Source organism: Ochotona princeps, chromosome 7 (genome assembly GCF_030435755.1).
Source record: "Ochotona princeps isolate mOchPri1 chromosome 7, mOchPri1.hap1, whole genome shotgun sequence".
NCBI classification, from domain to species: Eukaryota; Metazoa; Chordata; class Mammalia; order Lagomorpha; family Ochotonidae; genus Ochotona; species Ochotona princeps.
In genome coordinates, this window is record NC_080838.1 from 41,457,891 (window position 1) to 41,483,876 (window position 25,986).

The following is a 25,986-nucleotide window of genomic DNA, read 5'->3' on the forward strand; positions in this document are numbered from 1 at the left end:
GCTATTTTTATCCTTCTGGGATCAATTCCAGGTTTTTCTAAAAGCAGGTAGTTCTACAAGGATGCTACATTTCAAATTCATCTGTTCTCAATTTTCTTCACGTTTTCCACATTATTTTAAGCTTAGAGCTCCTCCCTGAACAGATGACAAAAACCCCTCATATCTTATTGTCATCTATGTTTAACTGTTACTTTTCTTTTTTTTAATTGCATTTCATTTTTAAAAAAATTAATTACATTGCATTATGTGATACATTTTTTATGCACTGGGATTACCCCCATCCCTCCCCCCCCCCCCCACGGTGGATTGCTCCACCTTGTTGCATTTCCATAGTTCAAATTCAGTTGACATTCTTTCATTGGAGGTATTTACCAAGCATAGAGTCCAGCATCTTATTGTCCTGGTAAGTTCAATGGTTTCTTGGTGAGACCATCTCTGGTCTGAAGGTAGAGCCAGCAGAGTATCATCCCAATCAATTAAAAGCCCCAACATAATATTTCCAACCATTTACAACATTATGGCATTAATTGACATGGTATTGATTAACCAATATGTTAATAGGAAAATGCAGGTTCCTTGTTTCCTTGCTTCCTTCCTTCTTTTAATTTATAAATCTAACTAGAGAATTTTAAACCTTGGGCCCTGGAGTTTTGATGTAGAGGGTCAAGTCGCCTGCAGTGCTGCCATCATTTTAAGTGGCAGCTTGAATCCTGGCTGCTGTACTTCCCATCCTACTCTCTGCTCAGGTGCCTGGGAAAGCCGCAGATGTTGGTCCAAATACTGGGGCTTCAGTCAGGCACATGGGAGACGTGGATGGAGCTCCAGGCTGTTGGTTTCAGCCTGGCCCAGACCTGGCTGTTGGGTCCATTTGGGGGGTGTCCCAGGCATGGAAAGTCTCATTCTCCCGTTCTGTTTCTGTCTCCCCTTCTGTTTGTGTAACTGCTTTCTGGGGAAAAAAGAATCTTTGGAAAACCAAAAAAGGATTTTAAACTACTTATTTGTAGATAACGATAATCAACATGTTATTCTCTCCAAGCCTCTTGCAGACTGATCAGTGTTGTGATAAAGCAAAAGTAGGGTTTGGCTGAGTTTGCCAGGTTTCCTAGAAGTCATGAATGCAGTTGCATAAAATATCTATACTTCATTATTACTGTCAATAATACTAGATTTAAAATATTCTCTATCTGGGTCAGAGTACTGGTTACATGAGTGTATTTGTTTGCCAAGAATGAGTTAAAAAGAAATTATAACTGCATAAAAGAAAATGAATTTCCTTGGGATAAAAAGACATGGTGAAGAATGGTTTGATTTATAAGGTGAGAGCATAAGGAGGTGACCCGGTGTCAGGACACAGGCACAGAGGACAGATAGCTGGCAGCAGCCACGTGAGGGCAATCCTGGGAGAGAGGGCTCCTGGATGCCAGCCCTGCCGTCCTGGATTCCTCCAAGGTGAGGAAGGAATTCCCACTGCCAAAGGCACACAGTCTGTAATACCTCATCAGGGCAGCCTGAGCACAGCAACATGGGAACTGACTGTTCTGGTAAAACTGTGGGCAACCTGTTCAAATGAAGCCATCGCTCATCCAGGGCTTTTTAGGGATGAGTGTCCCGAAGTTTATGTTCAGGGCATTCTTTCCAGACAAAGCAACACCTTCTGCTTCACCCTTTGTGTGTTAAACAGAGAAACAACTAATTACCAGGAGCCGAGCAGGAAGACATTGCAGTGGGTGGGAAGGTGGTGGTGGTGGAGAACACCTGGGCAGTAAGAAGACAGCAAGAAAGACAATGAGAGCATTAGGAGCATTTTCCTTGAGCTCCCGCTGAAAGAGACTCACTTCTCCGTGGAAATCCTTGGTCTACATGGATGTGGGCCAAACTTGTTGGTAACAGTGTATCCAAAATACCTAATCCCTATTCCTTTGTTATCAAGCATGGTGTTCAGTTACTCTATTTATAAAATTACAATCAAGCAGCTGGTTAGGAATTCCCTGACAGGTAAATGCACGCACTCTCCAGAGTCAATGAACACAAACAGAGACTTTATGCATTAAGGGTTTGCCAAGACTAATGGAAAGAGAAAGCCAACGTGCCATTTGGGCTATTGAGTTGCACAGCTCCACTGACCATTTAACAATTAACACCTTCCTGTTTTAAATATCCCTGTGCATGTCTTCTGTAGATATTTATGTTCTCCTTAGTACTATCCTTGTGCCTTATCTAAAATCGGGACAAAAGATGGACCTGCATCAAACCAAAGGATGCTAAGTGAAAAGATTAAGCGTAATGGCTATCAAGCTGTAATTATAACAGTTATCATGGGGCCCCTGATAATATTTTGAAATCAGTGGTTCAGGATTAACTGCTTCCTTTTTTCATTTTTCTCTTCCTCCATCTCGCTTCTTTCCTTGACCCTTCCCACTTTATTAATTCTTTCCAACGTAAGACTGAAGCTGGTCAGGCTATTCTTTTCTCTTTTATGCCTGTAAACGAGCCCATCTTCCACATTACTGCCTGCACTCCCCTCCAGTGTCTGAGGTACGAGCATTTCCTTGGATTAGTGTTAAGGGGAGGAAGATTCCTGACAAAACGAGTGTCACTGGTAGACAGCATCCTGAAAGTATCAAAACCCAACTCTCAAAGCTTCTGTATACTGGACAACGTGACAGAGCCTGCGCTGGCCCACAGTTTGTTGTTGTTGTTGAAGGTCAATGTGGAAACAGTGTAGGTATCCTTCAACACATCAGTAGGACTGGGAGTGGGAAGCAGTGGCCTATTTGAGCAACAGACCACTATTTCACAATAGAAAAGGAGTAGGTGATGAGACACTCCGTGGTACGGATCTTAAAAACCTTAGGCTGAGTGAAAGGGCCAGAGACAAAAGGATACACACTGCCTGACTGCATCTAAATGAGGTTATGAAATCAGACCAGGAGGTGAACTGTCTGGGGAGGGACAGAGCCATTTTCCAGGGTTGGTGGACATGTTCAGTCTCTTAGCTGCTATCCAGGACTGTTTAGTGAGTAGTGACATGACCGAAGTCTGTTACATGTTCAATTAAGTACAGATTTACCCATCAAGGGCCTGAGTATACTTTCTAACCTCAGTTTGGTAAACATATGGCTGCAGAGGCCAATTATACATGAATTCCTAGGGAGAAAGAAAATGATGAAGAAATTGAATACTTCTTCCAAAACTACATTTGTTTCCACTGTTTATTTTTCAAGTTGCAGGCAGGATAAGATGTAAACACGAAACAGCTTCTCATACAACATCCTAAGTTTTCACTTTGGAGCTCTTGCAGACTGATCAGAGTTGTGATGGGAGCTAACATAGGGTTTGGCTGAGTTTCTGCAGGTTTTCCAGACCTCATGGAAGCAAGTACATAAAATATCTGTAGTTCATTGTTAGGGCCAGTAATAGTAGATCACAAGTATTCTGTATCTTGATCAGAGCACTGGAATACCTGGGTGTATTCATTTGTCAAAACTGAGTTACAAAGAAATCATAACTATATAAAACAAAAAATTTAAAAATGAGTTATCATGGGAGAAAAAGACATGGTGAAGAAGATTGGATCTAGAAGCTATGTCTATTGTAGAATGGGTGCTGACTGTTCAGTTACATAGCATATTGTCACAATAATAGCAGTGATTAGTAGTTTCCCTTGTAAATGAAAGAGGAACAACAACAAGTTCTTTCGGTCCTCATTCCAGCTTCCTGCTAAGGAAGACCCTGGGTAGAGGGGCCAATATAATCCATAAGCCATCATTCCACAATAAAAGAGGAATATGGTACGATGCACTCCACAATATAAACTTTTTAAAAAAAAGTCTGTCTGGAAGATGGAACTACAGCAAGAGAAGGAGAGATAGAGAAATCTCCCATTTGCTGGTTTACTCCCTAAGTGGCTGCAATGTCCAGAGCTGGGCCAGTTGTAAGCCAGGAGCTTCCTCCAGGTCTCCCATGTGGATGCAGGGGCCCAAGGTCTTGGGAAACCTTCTGCTACCTTCCCAGGTGCATTAGCAGCAAACTGGGTCAGAAGTGGAATAGTTCAACTGGGATTTGAACTGATGCCCATATGGGATGCTGGTGCTGAAGGCACAGGCTTAACTTAATCGTCACATTGCTGGCCTATTATGGATGGATTAAAAAAAATACACTGTGTGGAAAGATGTAGGGACAAAAAGGTACATACTAAGTGCCTGTATTTATATTCAGTTTAATTAATTAGCTTCCTGCACTCCATGGAGGAAACCTGAGTTCCAGAGCTCCAGCCTCTGGTCCAACCCCAGCTGCCATGGATGTGAAACAGCAGAATTCTCTCTCTCTGCCTGTGTGTGTTTGTGTTTTGCCTATCATACAAGTTTTTACAAAAGCAGTTCCAGAGTAACATTCCTCATTAAAACACTGAGGATCTTCTGATTTCAGTTAGCTTGACCACTACTGTTAGAGTCTAACATTGGTACTTTTATGGAGGCTAAGTGTGGCTGAAATCCCTTGCCCTGTTGCTCGTTGGCTTCCATTTACTATACAGCATCTATCGCAGGAACTGACATGGAAGCCCTGTCCAGGAGTAACTGTGTCTTCCGGGGGAAAGTTGTTGACTTGCCTGCCTCTAAGTTTTCTTCTTGTTGTGATAGTTTGGGCTTTATAACACCAGGATTCTCAGATTCCTCACTTGCTAACAGTCTGCGCAAGTGGATTTCTAGAACTTTACACATGGAGTCAATAGACTTTGTAAAATTCAAGAATATTTAAAATGCAAAGCACAAAATCTGAGAAAATAAGATCGTTTTACACAATAAAGCCTAACTTTGAGTTTCAAAGAGGGAAAGCCAGGGTTGTTACTTCCTGGTGCTAGTCCCTGAGGTGGACACATGCTCGATCTAAGTCTCTGTAAGAATCCAGTTCTGGGGCAAACATGGGTGTGTTTGGCAGTTTGATATTCTATTCTGATTTTTTTAAATTGCAATGCATAGCTTTTGCAGAGGGTTAAAAATTTAGACATTTGTGGGCCCAGCGGCATGGCCTAGCGGCTAAAGTCCTCGCCTTGAACGCGCCCCGGGATCCCGTATGGGCGCCGGTTCTAATCCCGGCAGTTCCACTTCCCATCCAGCTCCCTGCTTGTAGCCTGGGAAAGCAGTCGAGGACGGCCCAAAGCTTTGGGACCCTGCACCCGCGTGGGAGACCTGGAAGAGGTTCCTGGTTCCCGGCATCGGATCGGCGCGTACCGGCCAGTTGCGGCCACTTGGGGAGTGAAACATCGGATGGAAGATCTTCCTCTCTGTCTCTCCTCCTCTCTGTATATCCGGCTTTCCAATTACAATAAAATCTTTAAAAAAAAAAAAAAATTTAGACATTTGTAAAGGAGAAAAAATATTTCTTGTTAATATCTGGAGAACATTATTTATAATATTCATGTATAATATTCATGTATAGGTGTGTGTGCATATATATATTCACTTTTTTTTAAAGATTTATTTTATTTTTATTACAAAGTCAGATATACTGAGAGGAGGAGAGATAGAGAGGAAGTGGAGCTGCTGGGATTAGAACCAGCGGCCATATGGGATCAAGGCGAGGACCTTAGCCACCAGGCCATGCTGCTGAGCCCCTATATTCACTTTTAATCTTATGTATATGGAGGTACTTCAAAAGGTGCGTAAAAAATTAAAAACTTTTTGTACAAAAAAATGTTGCAATTCATGCACAATTTTGTCATGATTCACATTGTCAAGGATTCTTTGAAGACCCTGCAAAGCCATGGGATTTCAAAATATTTTCTCTCCAAAGAAATGTATCTTTTGATTCAATTTTTCATAAATATTTTGAAGGATCCTCAAAATGTTTTATTTTACATTTATTTATTTTTACTGAGAAGGGAGATTTACAGAAAGAAGGAGAGACCAAAAGTTCTTCTGTCTTCTGGTTTACTCCTCAGATGGCTGCAGTGGTCAGAGCTGAGCTGATCTGAAGCCAGGAGCTTCTTCTGGGTCACTCAGGTGCAGGGTCCCAAGGCTTTGGGCCAAGCTCTGCTGCTTTCCCAGGCCACAAGCAGGGAGCTGGATGAGAAGTGGAGCAGCCAGGACATGAACAGGTATCCATATGGAATTCCAGAGGATTAGCCAGCTGAGCCAATATTATTTACTGATTTATTTGAAAAGCAAAAGAAATAGAGAAAGTAACAGATAAAAATATCTTCCAAACACTATTTTACTCCCAAAAGACTCACAACAGCCAGAACTGAATGAGGTTGAAACTAGCAGCCAGAAACTCCATCCGGGTCTCCCACATCAGTTGCAGAATGGCCCGAGTACCTGAGCCATTCATTATCTGCTACCATTCAGAATGTGCAGTAACTGGATCCGAGGCAGAGGTGCACCTCAAGCCCAGGTTCTCCAGTGTGGGATGCAAGCAATTTTAGGGCAATCCTCTGTTTGTAATTGTTGTAGTTCCAATTACAAGCCACATACTTGTTAACATACTTTCCCACATATAATACATTCTATATATATGCCAGGAAACAGCTGGCTTTTGCAGGAATGTAACAGGCAGTACACTGTAGGTTTCATAGGCCGTATGGGTTTGCTGTGAAAGCGAAAAAATGTAAATGACTGGGTTGGTGACACCCCAAATAATACACATGTAAGAGTAATACATTATTTGTAAAAAGGGCAGTATCCAAACTACACTGCAAGCTGCTATTTGTTGAGCCATAGATTTACTATAAAATCTGGTGCATTGTTTAGGAATATTTAAAAATGTAATCAACACCAATCTTGACACTGTTGTCAGTTTTCTGTCATTATGAACAATACTATGATACATATTTGTGTTTATTTCACTAATGTAAATACCAGCAAGAAGACGTGGTATAGTTCAAAGGTTATTGGTACATAAAACCAATACACACACACACACACATACACACACACCCCTGTGCATAAAGTTGGCCCCATTTTTCGCAGAGTCCAAATTTGTTAATTGTGTGATATACCTTCTCAAAGTTCCTACTAGCTTACCTAGAGCCCTCCTTCCCCAGAAATGGCGTCATGCTATGCTATGGGTTCACTAGCTTGCTTTTTCTCTTGACCAGGGTAGTTTGAAATCTTGCCATGGTCCAACAACTGTCTGGCATTTGAAGAATCTATCAGTGAGGCAAATATTGACTCTCAAAGAACACAAACTGTTCTCAGCACAGAGGGATTCTCCAGATGAACAAAACACAGTGCTGGGCCTCCAAGCAGCTCCCTGTTGGTGAGAACAGACTGGAGAACAAAGGCGTGTTTTGGCAGGTGGTTAGCCCAGTGGAGGAAGTGAGCTTGTGACAGGCATCCTAGCAGTTGGTATCTGTGTGCACAGGAAGGCCTCCGGAGTGACACCTGACCCACTGATGAGGCCTGCTGACACCTGGGAAAGAGCCTTCCAGAGGAGACAGCAGGTGTAGATGGCCAGAGGCTGATGTGTGCCAGGATGTGTTTCCCAGGAACCAGCAGGTGGCAGGGCTGCAGTGGGAGGGACAGGGGCAAAGTGGTGAAAGAGGAACTCAGAGAAAGCTCTGGGAGGCAGGACAGAGACATTGGCCTGATGCTCAGTGAGGCCCTGGAGGCCCTGGAGGTCCTGGAGGCCCTGGAGGCCCTGGGGGGCGGGAAGGAAAACCACCCTCTGGCTTGGGTTTTCTCTGGTTCACTTTGGCTGCTGCTCTGCCTCCAGTCCAGCTTCCTGCTCATATGCGTGGGACAGCAGCAGGAGATAGCTAAATATGTGGGTCACTGTCACTTGTGTCAGAGACCTAGAGTGAGTGCCAGTCTCCTGGTTTTGGCCTGGCCTAACCCTGGCTGTTGTCATTTGGGGAGTGGACCAATGATGAAAGACTTCTCTCTTTTTGTGTATCTATTTCTGCCTTTCAAATGAATAAATCTTTAAAAAATACAGAGAAAGGAGGAAGGACCAAGCCAAAATCCATTGATAATGACAATGATTTAAGTAATTTATTAGTCCATTCATTTGCTCATAAATATCTTGTTTATTTCAAGTGTCTTTCTATTACACATCTAGTGGATAACAGAAGGCAAGCTTGTGATTACAAGATGAATTGAAAGTATGTCATAAAAATTAAAAGACAAAATAAGGCAGGAAGATGGAGGAAGAGGAGAATGGGCAGTAGTTTGGAAGGTATCCTTATGCTCTTAAATCTGTGGATATGAATTATGTGAAATGTGTTCACTTTAGATAAAATAAAAAAACACAATTGTACTGGAGTGCTTATTAGGGCAAAATACACATAAAGGAGGATGTAAAAGTTGTGGTAAAATATACATAAAATTTATCATATAAGCCATTTTCAAATGTACAATTCAGTGGTACGAAATAATTTCATAATGTTGTATGCTCTCAGCACTGTTTCCAGAACCTTTTCATCATTCCAAACAATAGCTCAGTATCCATTAAAACAATAACTACCCCTTGCCCCCAGTCCAGATGATCTCTAATTTCCATCTGTGAATTTGCCTTGTTTAGGTTCTTGATATGAGGGGACCATGTTTGTTCTTTTGAGCAAATTACTGGAGCAGGTGCATGACTAACACTGCAGTATGTGTCTACCCACACCATATTGTTTCCCTTTTCCTCTGCCCTTGAACACGTGTGTTGTTTCCACTTTTTGATATTGTGAAAAACACTGCTCTAAATGCCATTGTGCAAGTATCAGTTTAGGTTCCTGATTTCAGTCATTTGGGTACAAATCTAGGAGTGGAACTGTGGGATTACCCACTAATCCTGTGCTTCCCTATGGGGGGGACTTTCAGAGTTTACCACAGCAGCCGCGACATTTGCATTCCGATCTGCAGTGACAAAGGGTGCCATTTCTCTAGATCCTATCATTAGTATCAGATGTCTCTCACTTCAACACAGAATGTGTGAATCTTAACCAGTGTCTTAACCACTAGTCCTGCCCCTGAAATTACCTTCTAAATCCTTGTTCCCTTGAGCATTTGAAAGGAACTTCATGTGATCAGCAACTACTTCCTTCCAGTCTGTGGCTTTCTACTCGTTGAGTAGAATGCTGATCTGTGAAGCACATGTCCTTTGGAGCTCTCTCTTGATCTTTTTGGGATCAATTCTAACATTTTCTAAAAGCAGGCAGTTCGACAAGGATGCTACATTTCAAATTCATCTATTCTGAATTTTTTCATGTTGTCTACATTACTTTAAGCTTAGAGTTCCTCCCGCTGTAGAGCACAAAAACCACTCACACCTTATGTCTTCTATGTTTAACTATTACTCTTCTTCTTCTTTTAATTTATAAATCTGGCTAGAGAATTTTAAACCTTGGGCCCTGGAGTTTCGATGTAGAGGGTCAAGTCGCCTGCAGTGCTGCCATCATTTTAAGTGGCAGCTTGAATCCTGGCTGCTGTACTTCCCATCCTACTCTCTGCTCAGGTGCCTGTGAAAGCTGCAGATGTTGGTCCAAATACTGGGGCTTCAGTCAGGCACATGGGAGACGTGGATGGAGCTCCAGGCTGTTGGTTTCAGCCTGGCCCAGACCTGGCTGTTGGGTCCATTTGGGGGGTGTCCCAGGCATGGAAAGTCTCATTCTCCCGTTCTGTTTCTGTCTCCCCTTCTGTTTGTGTAACTGCTTTCTGGGGAAAAAAGAATCTTTGGAAAACCAAAAAAGGATTTTAAACTAGTTGTTTGGGTGCATTAGAGCCCATTGGAAAACACTCACTTCTCCGTGGAAATCCTTGGTCTACATGGATGTGGGCCAAACTTGTTGGTAACAGTATATCCAAAATACCTAATCCCTATTCCTTTGTTAATCAAGCATGGTGTTCAGTTACTCTATTTATAAAATTACAATAAAGCAGCTGGTTAGGAATTCCCTGACCAGAGTCAATGAACACAAACAGAGACTTTATGCATTAAGGGTTTGCCAAGACTAATGGAAAGAGAAAGCCAACGTGCCATTTGGGCTATTGAGTTGCACAGCTCCACTGACCATTTAACAATTAACACCTTCCTGTTTTAAATATCCCTGTGCATGTCTTCTGTAGATATTTATGTTCTTCTTAGTACTATCCTTGTGCCTTATCTAAAATCGGGACAAAAGATGGACCTGCATCAAACCAAAGGATGCTAAGTGAAAAGATTAAGTGTAATGGCTATCAAGCTGTAATTATAACAGTTATCATGGGGCCCCTGATAATATTTTGAAATCAGTGGTTCAGGATTAACTGTTTCCTTTTTTCATTTTTCTCTTCCTCCATCTCGCTTCTTTCCTTGACCCTTCCCACTTTATTAATTCTTTCCAACGTAAGACTGAAGCTGGTCAGGCTATTCTTTTCTCTTTTATGCCTGTAAACGAACCCATCTTCCACATTACTGCCTGCACTCCCCTCCAGTGTCTGAGGTACGAGCATTTCCTTGGATTAGTGTTAAGGGGAGGAAGATTCCTGACAATCCAAGTGTCACTGGTAGACAGCATCCTAGAAGTATCAAAACCCAACTCTCAAAGCTTCTTTATACTGGACAACGTGACAGAGCCTGCGCTGGCCCACAGTTTGTTGTTGTTGAAGGTCAATGTGGAAACAGCGTAGGTATCCTTCAACACATCAGTAGGACTGGGAGTGGGAAGCAGTGGCCTATTTGAGCAACAGACCACTATTTCACAATAGAAAAGGAGTAGGTGATGAGACACTCCGTGGTATGGATCTTAAAAACCTTAGGCTGAGTGAAAGGGCCAGAGACAAAAGGATACACACTGCCTGACTGCATCTAAATGAGGTTATGAAATCAGACCAGGAGGTGAACTGTCTGGGGAGGGACAGAGCCATTTTCCAGGGTTGGTGGACATGTTCAGTCTCTTAGCTGCTATCCAGGACTGTTTGGTAATTGATGATAAGCATCCATTACAATTATGGTCAGGCTAACTGAAATCTGAGTATACTCGTAGTTTTTTTTTTTTCAATTAGGAATATTACTCTTGATCTGCTTTTGTAAAAATATATGAAATGTATACACACACACACACACACACACACACACCCCTTAAGTTCCTATGTGCTTACTAGAGTTCTGTTTCCATAGAAGTGGCATCAAGCTTTGCTATGTGTTCACATGCCTTTCTCTTCTGACCAGTGTACTGTGAGAATATAGCCATGGCCCATGGCCCACCAGCTCCCATCCTTTAAAACCACAGTTCTGCATTTCACAGAATGGTCTCATCCAGCAGTGAGGCTAATACTGAGTCCTCATTGTCATGAACTGTTCTCAGCACAGAGGGATTCTCCAGATGAGCAAAACACAGTGCTGGGCCTCCAAGCAGCTCCCTGTTGGTGAGAACAGACTGGAGAACAAAGGCGTGTTTTGGCAGGTGGTTAGCCCAGTGGAGGAAGTGAGCTTGTGACAGGCATCCTAGCAGTTGGTATCTGTGTGCACAGGAAGGCCTCCGGAGTGACACCTGACCCACTGATGAGGCCTGCTGACACCTGGGAAAGAGCCTTCCAGAGGAGACAGCAGGTGTAGATGGCCAGAGGCTGATGTGTGCCAGGATGTGTTTCCCAGGAACCAGCAGGTGGCAGGGCTGCAGTGGGAGGGACAGGGGCAAAGTGGTGAAAGAGGAACACAGAGAAAGCTCTGGGAGGCAGGACAGAGACATTGGCCTGATGCTCAGTGAGGCCCTGGAGGCCCTGGAGGCCCTGGAGGCCCTGGGGGGCAGGAAGGAAAACCACCCTCTGGCTTGGGTTTTCTCTGGTTCACTTTGGCTGCTGTTCTACCTCCAGTCCAGCTTCCTGCTCACATGCGTGGGACAGCAGCAGGAGATAGCTAAATATGTGGGTCACTGTCACTTGTGCCAGAGACCTAGATGGAGTGCTATCTGTAGTTCATTCTGGCCCTGCTGTCCTTAGTCTTGCTCATGACCTCCAGGTGAAACAGTGAGCCACACTGGCTGCACCAGATGTCTAACGGAAATATGACTCCTGGTGACAGAGTAATTACAGCTACCTGACACTCAGTACAATGTTCAAGATTAAGGCCAGTGGTGCCAAAATGAGCCAAGACTACTTTATGGAAGGAATCATTTTTTTCTCATTAGAAAAAAAATTAGCCCCCTCTATGCAAGCAATTCCTTATTCCCTCTTCTGTAGAGACACAAAACTATTCATAAATATCATAAGCATGATTTGTGTACAGCATGTACAGAAGGCTGGCATAAATGAAGCATTTGGAAACACAAGTTTGAACACATGCCATTGATTCATGAATAGGGCCCGATATCGTAGCCTAGTGGCTAAAGTCCTCACCTTGCACGCACTGGGATCCCATATGTGTGCTGATTCTGATCCTGGCCACCCTGCTTCCCATCCAGCTCCCTGCTTGTGGCCTGGGAAAAGCAATAGAAGACAACCCAGGGTCTTGTGTCCCTGTACCCATGTGGGAGACCTGGAAGAAGCTCTGGGCTCCTTGCTTCGGATCAGCTCAGCTCTGGCCCGTTGCAGCCACTTGGGGAGTGAATCAGCAAATAGATCTTTCTCTGTCTCTCCTTCTTTTTGTAAATCTGCTTTTCCAATAAAAATAAATAAATCTTTAAAAAAAAGATTCATGTACAATGAGTTTGCTTAATCGTAACAAGTGTATGAGCTCAAACAACTGGGAAAGTTTTTGCACTCCAGGCCATTTTGTACTAGAAGTTGACTTCTCTCTCCTTTAAAATGGTAACTGCAACTTTAAGAAAAATCAGTAGCATTTGACAACGAACCCGCCCAAGGTCTAGTTTGCCTCTTACACTAGCCGACTGATAAGAGAATAAAAACTGTGACCTTTGCCTTAAAAACTGTGCACTGTTTAACCCTGATGGTGGCCTCAGTGATGAGGCTTCGGAGCAAATTATTTCCAGGGAAAACAGAAACCAACCTCCAACTCTAAGGTGTGCTGTTTCATCTCAAATAACTGGCTCACCATTTCCTGCCCTGTTTATCTCACTGCTTGTTTTTAAGAGTAAAGAATGTATGTCAAGCACAAACTGTAACATTCTAAACCTCACTGCAGGTGTCACACATGAATTAAATGGGCACTATACACATGTACACACAACAGTGCATGATCCAGTATTGTTCTAAGTTAGAGGATAATCTAGTGCTACACTTGTAACAGTCTCATTAGAAGAGAATGTAATGTTAGATGTCAAGATTGGTGAAGCATCTATTCCTTTACCTAGTGATGAAAGCACCAGGTTAGACTTCTTCTTTGTCCTGCATATAAGGAGAAGAGATGAGAGTCCTCAATCGGAGACAAAGACTTCCTCACTCAAGGCAGCCAGAGCAAAATGGCAGCATTTCTTCTTTTGGTCTTCCCCCTTGCCCTTCCTGGGTCCCTTGAAGACTATCTGAAGGAATCCAGATTATAAAGCGAGTTTGTTTATCAGCCATGTAATGCTGAGCTTGGGGGTTTTGATACTTGAGTAAGCAGAACCAACCTGTCTTTCCACTGGGGCCAGATAGGCTGTTTGATTCCAGGTGGCTCACCACGAGCAGAATCCACACACATGACCTGGGGAACAGCAGGCAGGACACTGCATCACTGGCATACCCAGCAGAAAGTGCCAGGATGGAGACTCAGGTTCCCTGGCAGACTGCCTCTCCCAACATTTAGATGGAAGACAATCTGGGATTTAAAGGGTAAATGCCCAGGCCTTCCCCAACAATTCCTTAACCTGTAAATCCAACACATCATATGTTATGCAACTAGAATTTTATTGATCTCACTTAGAGGCTATGGAAGAGCTTCACATTGAAACAGGTCTGACTTGAGAGACTGGACTGCATCTTAGGTGAAGCACCCCTTCCAGCTGTGATGCTGTAGCCTGGTCAAGAAAACTGCATTCTGCTTGGCAAGAATGCCCGAAGCCTGGCTAGGCTGTTCAAGCATGTCTAGGAGAACAATCAGTCTCACCTGGTACAGCCACAAAGGCTTGTGATTCCTCTTGGTTTGTGGTTTTTGCCCTTCTAAACCCAGCTGTTCTGTAGTTTGGGGTTGAGAGGTCTTTGGGGCATGTCTGCACTGGCGGCAATAAAGGACTTTCCAATCTTATCAGTGCTGTTCCCCTGGCTTGGCTCACTTGGTACAATAACATTATACACCTTTACAGCTTCGTGGCAGGAATTATGTCTCAGCAGCTCCAACGCACTGGACACGGTGGCACTCAAATGCTGAGTGAAGGTCTACTCTGCTGACTTCCTATTCCAATATCTCAGCATGAGGTTCAAAGTAGAGAAAATACCCTCAAACCTCCGTGGTCCTCCATAAGCAGTGTGGCTTGGTCCTGGGGAGGCTGAAGGCTCTGTGCAGACCTGAGACGGTAATGAGCACCAATGAGAAAGGCTTGCCAATGTGACATTGAGCCATGGCCAAGTGAGCTGGTGGACTCAACACTTCTGTCCTCTAGTATGGCGGAGATGAGGTGGGAGCTGATTGGTGGATGTCTACTTCTAGGGGGACTTCATGTCTTCTCCTGCCACCAAGACATGCCTGAACACATCCTTTACTCCTAAAATCAACATTACCGAGGTAGAGTTTTCAAGCCACACATGGATGACAACTATTTTTCCCACCAGCTATCCTTAGTCTTGTTTTTAAAGATGTACACAACTTGTATAAACTTTATACAGTTCAAGTTGCCCCTTCAACTGAAGCTATAGTAAAGCTGCCTGTTGATTTCTTGCTGGAATTCTGGGAGAGAATTTACTCCTTGAAAAATTTTCACTCTCATCAGCACTTTCAAAAATGCCCCCAAGATCTTCAGTCTCTCATAGAAGGCAAGACAAACGCTTTCACTGCAAACAAAATTTTAAAGAAACCATCAAGGGAACCCAGAATGAATCAGCCTGTCACACCCTTGGCGGAGGGATCAGAGGTTACTTTCGTGTCTTATACATTGCATTCTTGATAATGGTAGTGGTTGGGCTATGGCCAAAACTTGGTCTGCCAATGCTGCAACTGGGAGGCCTGGGGCATTGCTGCCATGAGCGTTCCATCCGATGTCCAGGTGGCAGTGACAAGGCTGTTCAGATTCCTGTTCTATCATTTCTGGATTGCCTATATCCAACAACTTACTTCATTAAACCATATAATCTTATCCTACTCCCCTCCCATCTCTGAATCAACTACACCAAATCCATCTTTGGAGGTCGGGGACATGGGAGGACATGCTCTATTTTCATCAGGGGAGCAAAGACAACTTTGTGCTGCCATGACAAATCCAGGTCTAGTTGAGGGCCTACCCCTGGGATCCCTCTGCCAAAAAGTGAGTAATGGATCTTGCATTTGTTGCAATTAGTGACTTTTACCCTGTTGTGACTAGCAAAAATCAAAGTCACAGAGGGTCTAATTTTCTTCCCCAAGAATGGCCTTATATTGTTGTCAATTACTTTTCATTTTAAGTCCAAAGAGAGAGGGGAATATTATACATACTCCGGTCCATGTACAGTTCTAGCTAATGAAGTGATTCCTTATTCTAACAAAAGTGCTTGAAGAAAAATAACCCTCCTGTGCTTTAGGCAGTACTCTAAAACTAAGATAATTCCAGGAAGCTTAGAAATAATTGTTTCAAGGGAAAAAAGGAAAAAAACTGATAATACAAGTTTTGCAAAGACTGTTGATGTCACTGTAGTTTATTGGGTAGATACAAAGTATAAGCTCTTGCATGGTTTTTTAAGAGCAAAACCAAAAGAAATTAGAAACCAAGCACACATAGTCTTTTAGAATAAAAACATAAATTAGTTTAACAATTAGGCACTTAAAATGTCAATGTAAAATGGCATTTTAGAAGTATAAACTGTGGTTACACTCCTAAATTCCTCCTGAAAAATTTTTGTTATAAACACAAAAGCACAAACATGGAAAACATATAGCTAAACAAACGAACAAAATCATCATAGTAAAAAAGAGCCTGAATTCACATCCCATATGATAGATGATCAACAAACTGGTGGGCAGAAGAAAAGAGCCTCTGAAATGCACATATTTGATTAAAATGTAAGCATTTAATAAAACTATTTCAATAGCATAGAGTAGATATCATAATGAAAAATATATGTCAGGAAAATAATGAATTCTACACTTAAAATTTTACTTTACAACAAGGCACTTAACACATTGAACAGTACAGTAAATCTCCAAAAGAATACAGCTGGCTACCTCTCCAACCCTGTGTGAACACACCGCAACATAACCACACATCTGCAGCATCGATCATTGCATAGGAGGTAAATTAAAGAATGAATTCCAACTTGGCAACCAGATTATTTTACAGTTTCTTCTTTGAAAAGAATTCCACAATAAAGCACTCGTTTCATTCAAGATTCATTTAGAGCACAGCACAGATAGATTCACAGGTAATAAAATAAATCAGAATTTATAAGGTGAACTATCTGTATAAAAACGCATCTTTGGGCACCTTCAACATGATTTTCAGTGTTTGGGTTTAGAAGACAAGAGCACTTCTTAATAGAAAAGATATTTGCAGCAACTGAGTCAAAGGAATTAAATTATTGCAACATCATGACATTAAAAACAAAAATCCCAGGAATCTTTATACATACAAATAGAAAAAAAGTCTTCACCACATGGCCTCTAACTTACAAGACACTTGATCTAAACATGTAAACTCATTTTATTAAGAAATTCCTTCTCACACTGCGAGGTAAGTGTGCTAAGACTGACTTAAATCTGCTTTCAGTTTTACAGTACAAAAGATAGGCAGCAAAATAAGATTCAAAACAGAAAATACATATTTAGAGAACAAGATATGATCTTTCAATTAAAAAAAAGAAACTGCCTGAAACCTAGCATGCAAATAAGAAAATCATAAGAAAGGCTGGCTTGATGTTCAAAGTAAACAAGCGGTGGTAGTTATAAAGGGAGACATTAATGATTGTGATAGTGAGAGGTAATTTGCAAATTCACTTTGATAAAACGGATACACGATTAGATTTGCAACTCCCTATAATCTGACCACATTTATCCTCTGCCAATGACTTAAAAGGCCTTTTAAAGTAATTTCTTTCACATGGTACTTTCAGATTATTGGCAAAAGGAAAAAATAAATGCCCTCAAAACACTTTAAGACGTGGGAATTGAGTTCCAAGTAAAGTAAATAAAATTGCCACAAGGGGGCACTGGTAATACAGCCAAGAATCCTAATGCAGTACGACTGGACACTCAAGGCTCACTCAAAACGGCCTGCCTTCCACTCATAACTTGTTTCCCAAGATGGCAGTAAAATGAAGCAACAAATTCACAATTAGTTCAGGTGACACTGGGAGAGAATACTTTATTTTCAGATTGAGTAGAGGAGCTAAAAAACTAGAATCATAGAGCTTCATTTCCATTGGAAGGAATTCAAGAAAAAACTGTGGCATAATTTTATGTTTCAGACATTTCACAGGACAGAATAACAGGGAAAGCTTTCAATAGGAGCACAGGCCTGCAAACACAATGCCACAGGACAGCTCTGTGTCTTCACTGGCAAAGACAAGGTGCTCCAAGGACTAACTCCTTCAAAGGCAGGATCATAATTATTGATGCTTTGTCAGCCAAACTGACATTTTGGGTTTCAAGTTACTATCTGTAAATGAATATCTCTCATTGTTCCCATCTTGAAACTTTGGTGTCTTCAAACCATATGCTTGACTCAGTAACTTGCTAGAGAGCTATGATACTTGTGAAAAACAAGGGACTGGAGTGTCCACAGACATGGGGTCAGCAGTATTTTTAAAGTTCTTTAAAAGGTTATGGTCTTGTGTTTTAAAAACAGGATGACTTGACCAAAATGCAAGGCTTACCGCTTCAAGGCGTTCGACAATCCATACACAATGATGTTTAAAGCTTCAACATTTTTCCCTATTCACTGGAAGGAAAGTGGTTTATTCCAAGACATGGCTAAATAAGACTCTAAGGCATATCAGATTGTTTTATTTGAATTAGAGGCTCAAAGAAAAAAAAAAATTATGTTTGGAGAGAAAACCCCAAGAACAATATCAGATTAATTTCCTCATAATCACATAACAGGAATTGAAAACCCAGTGTTTTTGAGCAGGCTGCCTTGTTCTAGCACAAGTGTCAATATTTAATAAGTCAGCACAAGCAAACGATTGCATAGAATTTTGTCTAAAAACATCAGGAAAATAGATGTTTGTACTGGTTTATTTAATAAGAAACTGCAGAAAAATCCTTGTATTTCAAAGCCTGCCAAATAGATGTAGGGCTTCAATTCTGTGTTAAGACAATTAGATTCTTCTTCTTACTCTCAAATCAACTCTCCTTCCACTAGTGATCCTCCTGTTGTGTGGACAGAACCATGTTGGAAACATGCACAGAATTTTAGCACCAGAGATGAGGACTCTTCTCCACAAACTTGTATTGTGCTTTACTCAAGCAATTGAAAAGTCGATTTTATATAATGGAGGCTGAGAGGTTTATGAGGATCAATTTGGAATTTCCATGCTAAGGAAAAGGAAAGCTTCACCCTCAATGTCGATGTAATGTCCTTCCTCCACCTGCAGTGGCCGCTCCTTCTCTGCCTTGGTGGTGATGACAGTTTGTAACCTTCAAACTTTTTACCCCCTAGGTTACTAGAACTTTTGCTAATTAACTTCGTACTAGCTAGTAAATTAAACCAAGAAATATCCACAAGATTCCATGGCATGAAACAATGTACTCATATCTGACCAGGTTACAAAACAATTGTTGTCTGTGCATCACCTCAAAGAAATTTAGAAACAGTCACCCCCTTTGCTGTGCAGCTACCTCAGCTGAATGCACTGATCCCAAAAGTATATTGTAGTGCAGCACCATGTAGGACTTGTCACGGGGTAGAAGTGCTCCATTGGGCTATATTGTCCTGGGGATCTAGTGGGGGGAGGTTGAGTCTCTTGCTGAAAGGCATGGATACATTAAGCGTTCAGGCTCCATCTTAGTTTCCCACAAAGTACAACCAAACTAGCAAAAATCGTTCTCAATGAAGCATGATCAAATGTGTTTCTGAGTTCCAATAAGAGGATTTAAAACCAGATAGGACATGAGGATCTGACCTGGAAACACAGGCCTGCCCCTCAAAATGGCACGAACAGCAGTTCGTGCGTGTGTTCTCAGCTCGTGCTTGAGTGGTTGACAGTCCTTGGCGTACGGGTTGCAAACTGACCAAGCGGACAGCACCTTAGTGCGTGCGTGTGCGTGCAAGGACCACTCATGAGCAGAAATAGCCCCATGTTTCCTGAATATCTGTCTGAGATTTTAAAGTGAAATAGTGATAGGTGCAAAATCTATAGGGCATGGCAAGTGCTTTCATATTTGCTTGGATCACTCCTCCCACCTTTTTGTTTTTCTTCAAAGTGAAAGTGTTATCTAGTGCCCTGGGTGGTGGCAGTAGGTGAGCATTATTCCCCCAGACCTGACACCAATCCTCGCCACCGGACGGCACTGAAACAAACCCACAGTTCACGGACGGCCAGCTCATCGCCAAGCCTGATGTGAACCAGCACTCAACATTAGCTTATTCTGCCCATACATTGGCTGTATAAATCCAGATATTTTATTTAAAACATTAATACATTTCTTCTGACCTTGGGAAGAAAGAATCATGAAAAAATTCTGAAGTAGAAGGTTTGGTGGAAAAAGAATAAGAAAAGGAGCAATCAGTTCTTTGGCACCTCTTTAACAAGCTCACTAGCAAAATCCCAGTTTGAGGCTTTGTCACCAGCCAATGAAGTGCTGCAGGAGAAGGCGTCTTTCTTGGGATAAATTAAAAAATATATAATCAACAACCAGTCCATGGGTAATACTTCGTTCATCTTGCTAATTGAGTACACAGAATTTGGTCCACTCCTTCATTTAGCAGTCAGTTCTCCTGAAATAAAAATATTAGAACTATACCTTTGGTTACAGCGTTCACTCTTTTGGTATCCAAGGGCTGATGTCTGTTGTCCTCAGGTCGACTTCTCATTCTCTTCTCCAGTCTTCTGAACCCGTGAATACTTCTTGCATGATGACTTGAAGCAGCCAGGCGGCCACGACAGTGGCCAGGAGAAGCAGCAAGGAATGGAGCCTTGGACATTTTTCTCAAAAAAATAGAAGATGGGGAACCACCAGGCTCGAGATAAGAAATTGGTCTGGGAAGAGACCTTCAAGTTCTGTCAAATGGGAAGGCAAAGGCACAATGAGACATCTCCCTCCTGACCTGTGACCTCACTTTCCTCAGTTCTCGTTTGTTGGAACAGGGAGTGCCACACTCTGGTCTGGTGGCAAGAGTTGCTTCCAGGCCTTTTCCCTGCCTGCTGTGCCCCCTGGTCCCCTTCCACCCATGTGGGGGCTGTTCCTCTTGGCTCAGGCCATTTCCTCTGCCTTCTCTTCTAGGAAGGATGGAGATTCAGGCCCAGGTGTGAAAGGTACTGAGGAGGAATAACTTAAGGCCTGAGCAGGATGGAAGAGTGTGAGGAGAGCTCAGAAGGCTGAGCCTTCTAGAAGATGGACATGGTGGCTCTTTGGTGCCAGGAGACTTCTCGATGGAAGTGGAGGAAGAAGATAAGAGCAAGAGCCGAGAGAAGAGGAAAGAGTGCCAAATGGAGGAGGTCATCTTTGGGGGCGTTTATTATGGACCTAGGAGTTGGAAGCATATCCCACGGGAATGGCATATCCTGGTTGTGCACGAGTCTCCTTATCTACACCACACAATATGGAGAGTGTGGAGGTAAGGAAGCTGAGGGCACAGTCTGTCGCAGGGTGAGTGTGGGGGCCAGCTCTTTACGAATGAAGAGCGGGGAGGGCACAGAAGCAGCAGAAGCGCAGAGTGAAGGCTCAGAGGGGAATCCAGGGAGCACCACGTCACCAGAAGATGACGTGCCACATGCAGTGAGCCACTCAGAAGCTCCTCTCCGCTAATCTCCGTGCCCTGAGGGCAAGGGGTGTGTCCTCCTGAGCTGTACCACAAGGCTTCTACACAGATGGCTCGCAAATTTCAATTCTGCATGTATACAAAGCTGGGGGGATCTTCAAAAAGTTGATGGAAAATGCCTATCATAAAAAAAACCATACGCAATTTCAAAAAAAATCTTTACCTCAACACAAACTTCCCATCTAACTCCATTTTCCATCAACTCTTTGAAGTTCTCTCACCTTTCTTTCATTTTCGTACCGATTAGTAAAATGCCATGCTCTATAATTTCATAATTTTCTCTTTTCAGGACACTTATTTCAAGCAGCAGCGGTGGCTACAGGTTGAAGTTGAAATATCCTCAACCACATATTTGGGTGACAACAACAGCATCTCCTATTACACTCTCCAAGGCCCCACCCTGAAGAAAGGGAGGACCCCACCGTCCCCAGAGATCTGACTGCTCTCACCTTTTCATTGGCCATGGAGTGGTACCACCAAAACAGCCGAGTAGTGATGTAGTAAGCGATGATCACATCAACAGTATAGTGTTCGTGTGCTACAAGGATGCAGATGATGCCAGCAGCACTCAGCAGCCAGCACAGTAAGTGATACCACCAGAAGTGACGAGGTGAATCTGGGCGGCAGAAAAATGATACTGTTAACGAGATTCCCACTGACGAGCAACTCCAGGCTGTCCTGCTGCCCTTAAGGAGACTAATCTGGGATGGCAAGTCATGGAGACGAGAAAACTGAGTGCCCCCAAGGGAGTCTCTATGATCCATTCAAGCGTATGTTCCACGTGGAGGTGGACACAGAGGCCACGCCTGGCAACCTGACCCTACTCATGAGCAGGTGGGTGCTGTCAGAGATACTAGGTCTTGCCTGCTGTGAGTAAGCAGTTTACTAAGAGGACAGAATTGCTTACAGTATTAGCTGGTGTGGACCTGGGATGGCTCTCATAAGACACCCTATTGGAAAGAAACTTAGGAGAGGGCAAAGAAAAGGGAATTATGTATGGAAAAAACAGGGGAAATGAGAAGGCATGAGTCCTTCCAATTAGGTTTTCTTTGGTTTCTGTAGGTGTGTTGGGGAGGCAAGGATGGAGACAGCATTGTGCTTAGGAATCTTGATTCTCAGTGATTTCTGCTCATTGACTTACAGACTTCTAGCCTTCCTGGGAGGTCACAAAGTTCATTCCACTGATGAACTAGCTCTGCAGTCCAGACACCTCCACAGCCCGGTCATGCCAGGTGTTCATGACAGATCACTTTGGAGCCAGAGTTCATCTCTAATTACCTGGTCATCTGTTTCTTTTATTTTTATCTATTTTAGGTTTTTATTGGCTCATAGTAAGTTAATAATCTCCTAAGAGGAAATTTATTTCACATTTGACTGTGGTAAATTTATAGTGATATTTGTAAACAACTATGGAAAGCTGGTTCAGTAGCAAAAAGAACTTTGGACAAAATATCAGATGGGGTCTCATTCAAATACAGACTACTTTTTGGTGAAATAGCAGTTGTTCTGTTGGTTCCAAGTGGGCAATAAGATAACAAACCTTTATTGGTACACAGAAGTCTGATGTTCTAATTTTGGATATGCTCCTAATTACTTTCTCAAGTGCTTGATCCAACCATGGAGTTCTAGCAGAGAACTCAGCACTTTGGATTTAACACTAGAAGAAGTCTTACTGCTGTAGCTTGGGGACCAGGTCTGTCACCAACATGTCCATTAAAAACAGAATTAATGGGCTGGCATTGCGGCATAGCCTGCTAGACCTCCTCTTGCAATACTGTCATCCCATGTGGGCACTGATTCCAGTTATGGTCACTCTACTTCTAACACATTTTCCTGCTGGTGCACCTGTGAAAGTAGCAGAAAACGGTCCTGTGCTTGGGCCCCTGCCACCCAAAGGGGAGACTCAGAAAAAGCTCCAGGGCCCGGCGGTATGGCCTAGTGGCTAAAGTTCTCACTCTGAACACGCCCCGGGATCCCATATGGGGGTCGGTTCTAGTCCCGGCAGCTCCACTTCCCCATCCAGCTTCCTGCTTGTGGCCTGGGAAAGCAGTCGAGGACAGCCCAAGGCCTTGGGACCCTGCACCCGTGTGGGAGACCTGGAAGAGGTTCCAGGTTCCCGGCTTCTGATCGGTGCAGCACTGGCCATTGCAGTCACTTGGGGAGTGAATCATCAGACAGAAGATCTTCCTCTCTGTCTCTCCTCTCTGTATATCTGACTTTGTAATAAAAATAAACAAATCTTAAAAAAAAAATAAAGAAAAAGCTCCAGTCTCTTGACTTCAGCCTGGCCCTGTCCTGGCTGTTGTTACCATCTGGGGAGTAAGCCAGCAGACAGAAGATTCTGTCTGTCTCTCCTTCTTCTCTTCCTTTTTCTAGGACTCTGCCTTTCAAATCAAAAATAAACAAAAAATGGAACCAACATTTGGAAACTTGAAGATTTCCACTCTGTGCATCCTCCAGCACCACAGATACCTTTCCCTTAGGTCTCACACTAAGTTTGCTTCCCTCCTTATAGCTCATCTGGCATTTACCTAAAAAGTTCAAATCCTCAGAGGACTGGTTCCAAGGCACCCAGAAGCCAAAACCTACAGGTGCTCAAGCTCCTTATGTAAAAATTGTACCGAGGCACAGCCTGTAATCCCCTTGTAATCTCTCCAGGTTACTTATAATATCTGAGACTACATGCCGTATGAATTCCTGCTGGACAGTACTGGTTAGGGGATGATGACAAGAGAAAGGGCTCTACAAATACAGCACAGATGTAACCTCCCCAGGGGTTATCACATAGGACACTCTGCACCACTGGCTGGATCCACAGAGGAAGAACACATGGTTGTGGAGAGCTGTGCATAGTTCACCCTGTCGATTCACAGGAAGCAGAGCTGAAGGTGGTTGAAGGAGGAAGGCAATGGCCTGAAGAGTCATTTGACTTCCTACCCATGGAGTTTAAAGGCAGTGTTTTCCCTTAAGGGGGTCTTTTCTACTATGATGCCACACTGGGCTCACTACTCATTCATTGAGAGCTTTGGTCAACCAAAGGATTTAACATTAGCTCTTCTGAAAGAGAAATGACAAAGCAGTACTCCCCCCATGTACTCTGATTGTACCCACAGGGATAATATCAAGCCAAAAGATGACACACATAATACTTAACTACACTGTCTGGGTGGGACCCCAGCCCCTGTTGGCATCTAGTAACAGAGATAACAAACTTGGTGTAGTTAGAAAACCTCCAGTCACTTGTTGCTAACAACCAATGATAGAATTTGTACAGCTGTAAGGAGCTCTCTCTTATTAACCCACCAAATGGTCCTGGGCTTGTGTTTTCAGTTTCTCACAACTAAATTTGAATGTACCCACAACCACTGGGGAAACAAGGAAAGAACACAAACTGATCTAAGACAGGCAAACAAAGATTGTATACATGATGCATCTAATTGTAGAAGCAGACTTTCCAAAGAAACCACTGGAACCGTTAATTGCTTACTACATGATATGATTTAGAAGACAACTGTTTCCCCTAATTGTGTACAGAACTATCACGTTCAGTTTGTATTACTGCAGATTTGCCATCTTATGTCTCAACAAAAAGAAAAAAAAAGAACCCTTTGGAAAGCAGAATGCAATACTTCCCATTGCCTTATGTAAACTTAACACTATTTTTAAAAACCTCAAACCAAAATCATAACTTGAGGGGAAATGTCTCTCTATGCTGTGTGCCCTTCAAGCAAGTATAAACTTAATCACAAGGTGTCCTGCTTTTGTTCTGAATTGAAAGAGCAAGTGATAGCAAGCATCAGTGCCTGATTACAGAGAAGTACACCACTGCTTGGCAATTTGGCAAGATCAGGTGCCTTGGGTTTACAGAAGCCCTCAACACAGCCAAGAAGTGAAAAGCATGTAACTCCATGAACCATACTGAGTAACTTTATGCTGAAGTTTCCTTATCTGAAAAGTGAGAGTAAAAAAAGCAACAAGGACTCTAGAATATTATGTCTATTTGCTATTAGTATAAATTACCAGTTGGTCTTCAGCTGTTTCCAAAACTGACTCCATTTTTGGGGGAGGTGAAGGGGGTCTCTCCTTCACTTTCTTATGGTTTTCAACCCACACTGCCTTCATTTTGACCTGTGCTCTTCCCTACCCTCATTGCCATCCTCCTGCATAAACTTTTGGCCTGATCCTCACTGGGGGAATGCTCCTACCACTCGAATGTTCCTCTGGACTAGGAACTGCGTGGAATCATCCTGAGCAATAGTTAAGAGAACCATAAACAATACATACGCCTCAGCACCAGTAACATAGAAGTAGAAAGACAGTGTGCTTCCAATTAAGGAAGAGAGCAGTTCCTGGTGCTGCTGGACATAGTGTGAGTAGTATCAGGCCTATGGAAAAAGATGCAGAGAACCCTCAGCTTGAGGTCAAGTTCGATGATAGCTCCACAGTTCATATGCTGTTCTTACTACTGTGAGCTTACGGGTAGATTCTATAAGAGATCTCAACTCCTTGTTATGCTGTCCTCAAAGCAGAACTTAAATCAAAACCTTAAGTCTTCTGTTGGGCAAACACTGACTCCTGATCACTGGAAAATGAACTTTTGATACCCCACTGCCATTCCAGCAGGCTAACCCTACTTGGATCACTAAATGGCCAAGACAACAAGGAAGACAAGGAGGCAGCAGAGAGGACCTGTGTGTCAATCTCTTCCCAGTGTGCTTCAGTAACAACTCAGATCAAACAAACCGCACTGGCATGGGGCATGCTAGAACTAAACATGAAAAGTGGACATTGACCAGCTGTTTCAAACACCAAAATCAAAATATTGCAGGATTTTGGTCTCAATCTATAAAACCTCAGAAATCTATGAAAATAGACGTGCTAGGCACCTAAACCAAGATACAACTCTTCAATGAACAAAGCCTTGTTTTGGCCACAAGGATTGCATTACTTGATTACACAAGGATTTTGTACATGGTGGGACTGAGTACATCTACTTAGAAAGTGGTTTCAGCTTCCTGTCTCCATGTTTCTTGTAAGGA

General features: G+C 42.8%; 1 protein-coding gene across 3 annotated transcripts in view; it reads right to left on the bottom strand.

Moving 5' to 3' along the window:
• Positions 1–19,565: 19,565 nt before the first annotated feature.
• SGMS2 (sphingomyelin synthase 2) overlaps positions 19,566–25,986 on the bottom strand; it is a 93,980-nt gene continuing 87,559 nt past the window's right edge. For all 3 annotated transcript variants that reach the window (XM_058666967.1, XM_058666966.1, XM_058666968.1), the window contains exons 5-6: positions 21,397–21,563; positions 19,566–20,186 (exon numbers count right to left, since the gene is read on the bottom strand). In XM_058666967.1, coding sequence (XP_058522950.1) covers positions 19,983–20,186; positions 21,397–21,563 — 371 coding nt within the window. In that variant the 3' untranslated portion in view covers positions 19,566–19,982. The remainder of the gene's footprint in view (positions 20,187–21,396; positions 21,564–25,986) is intronic.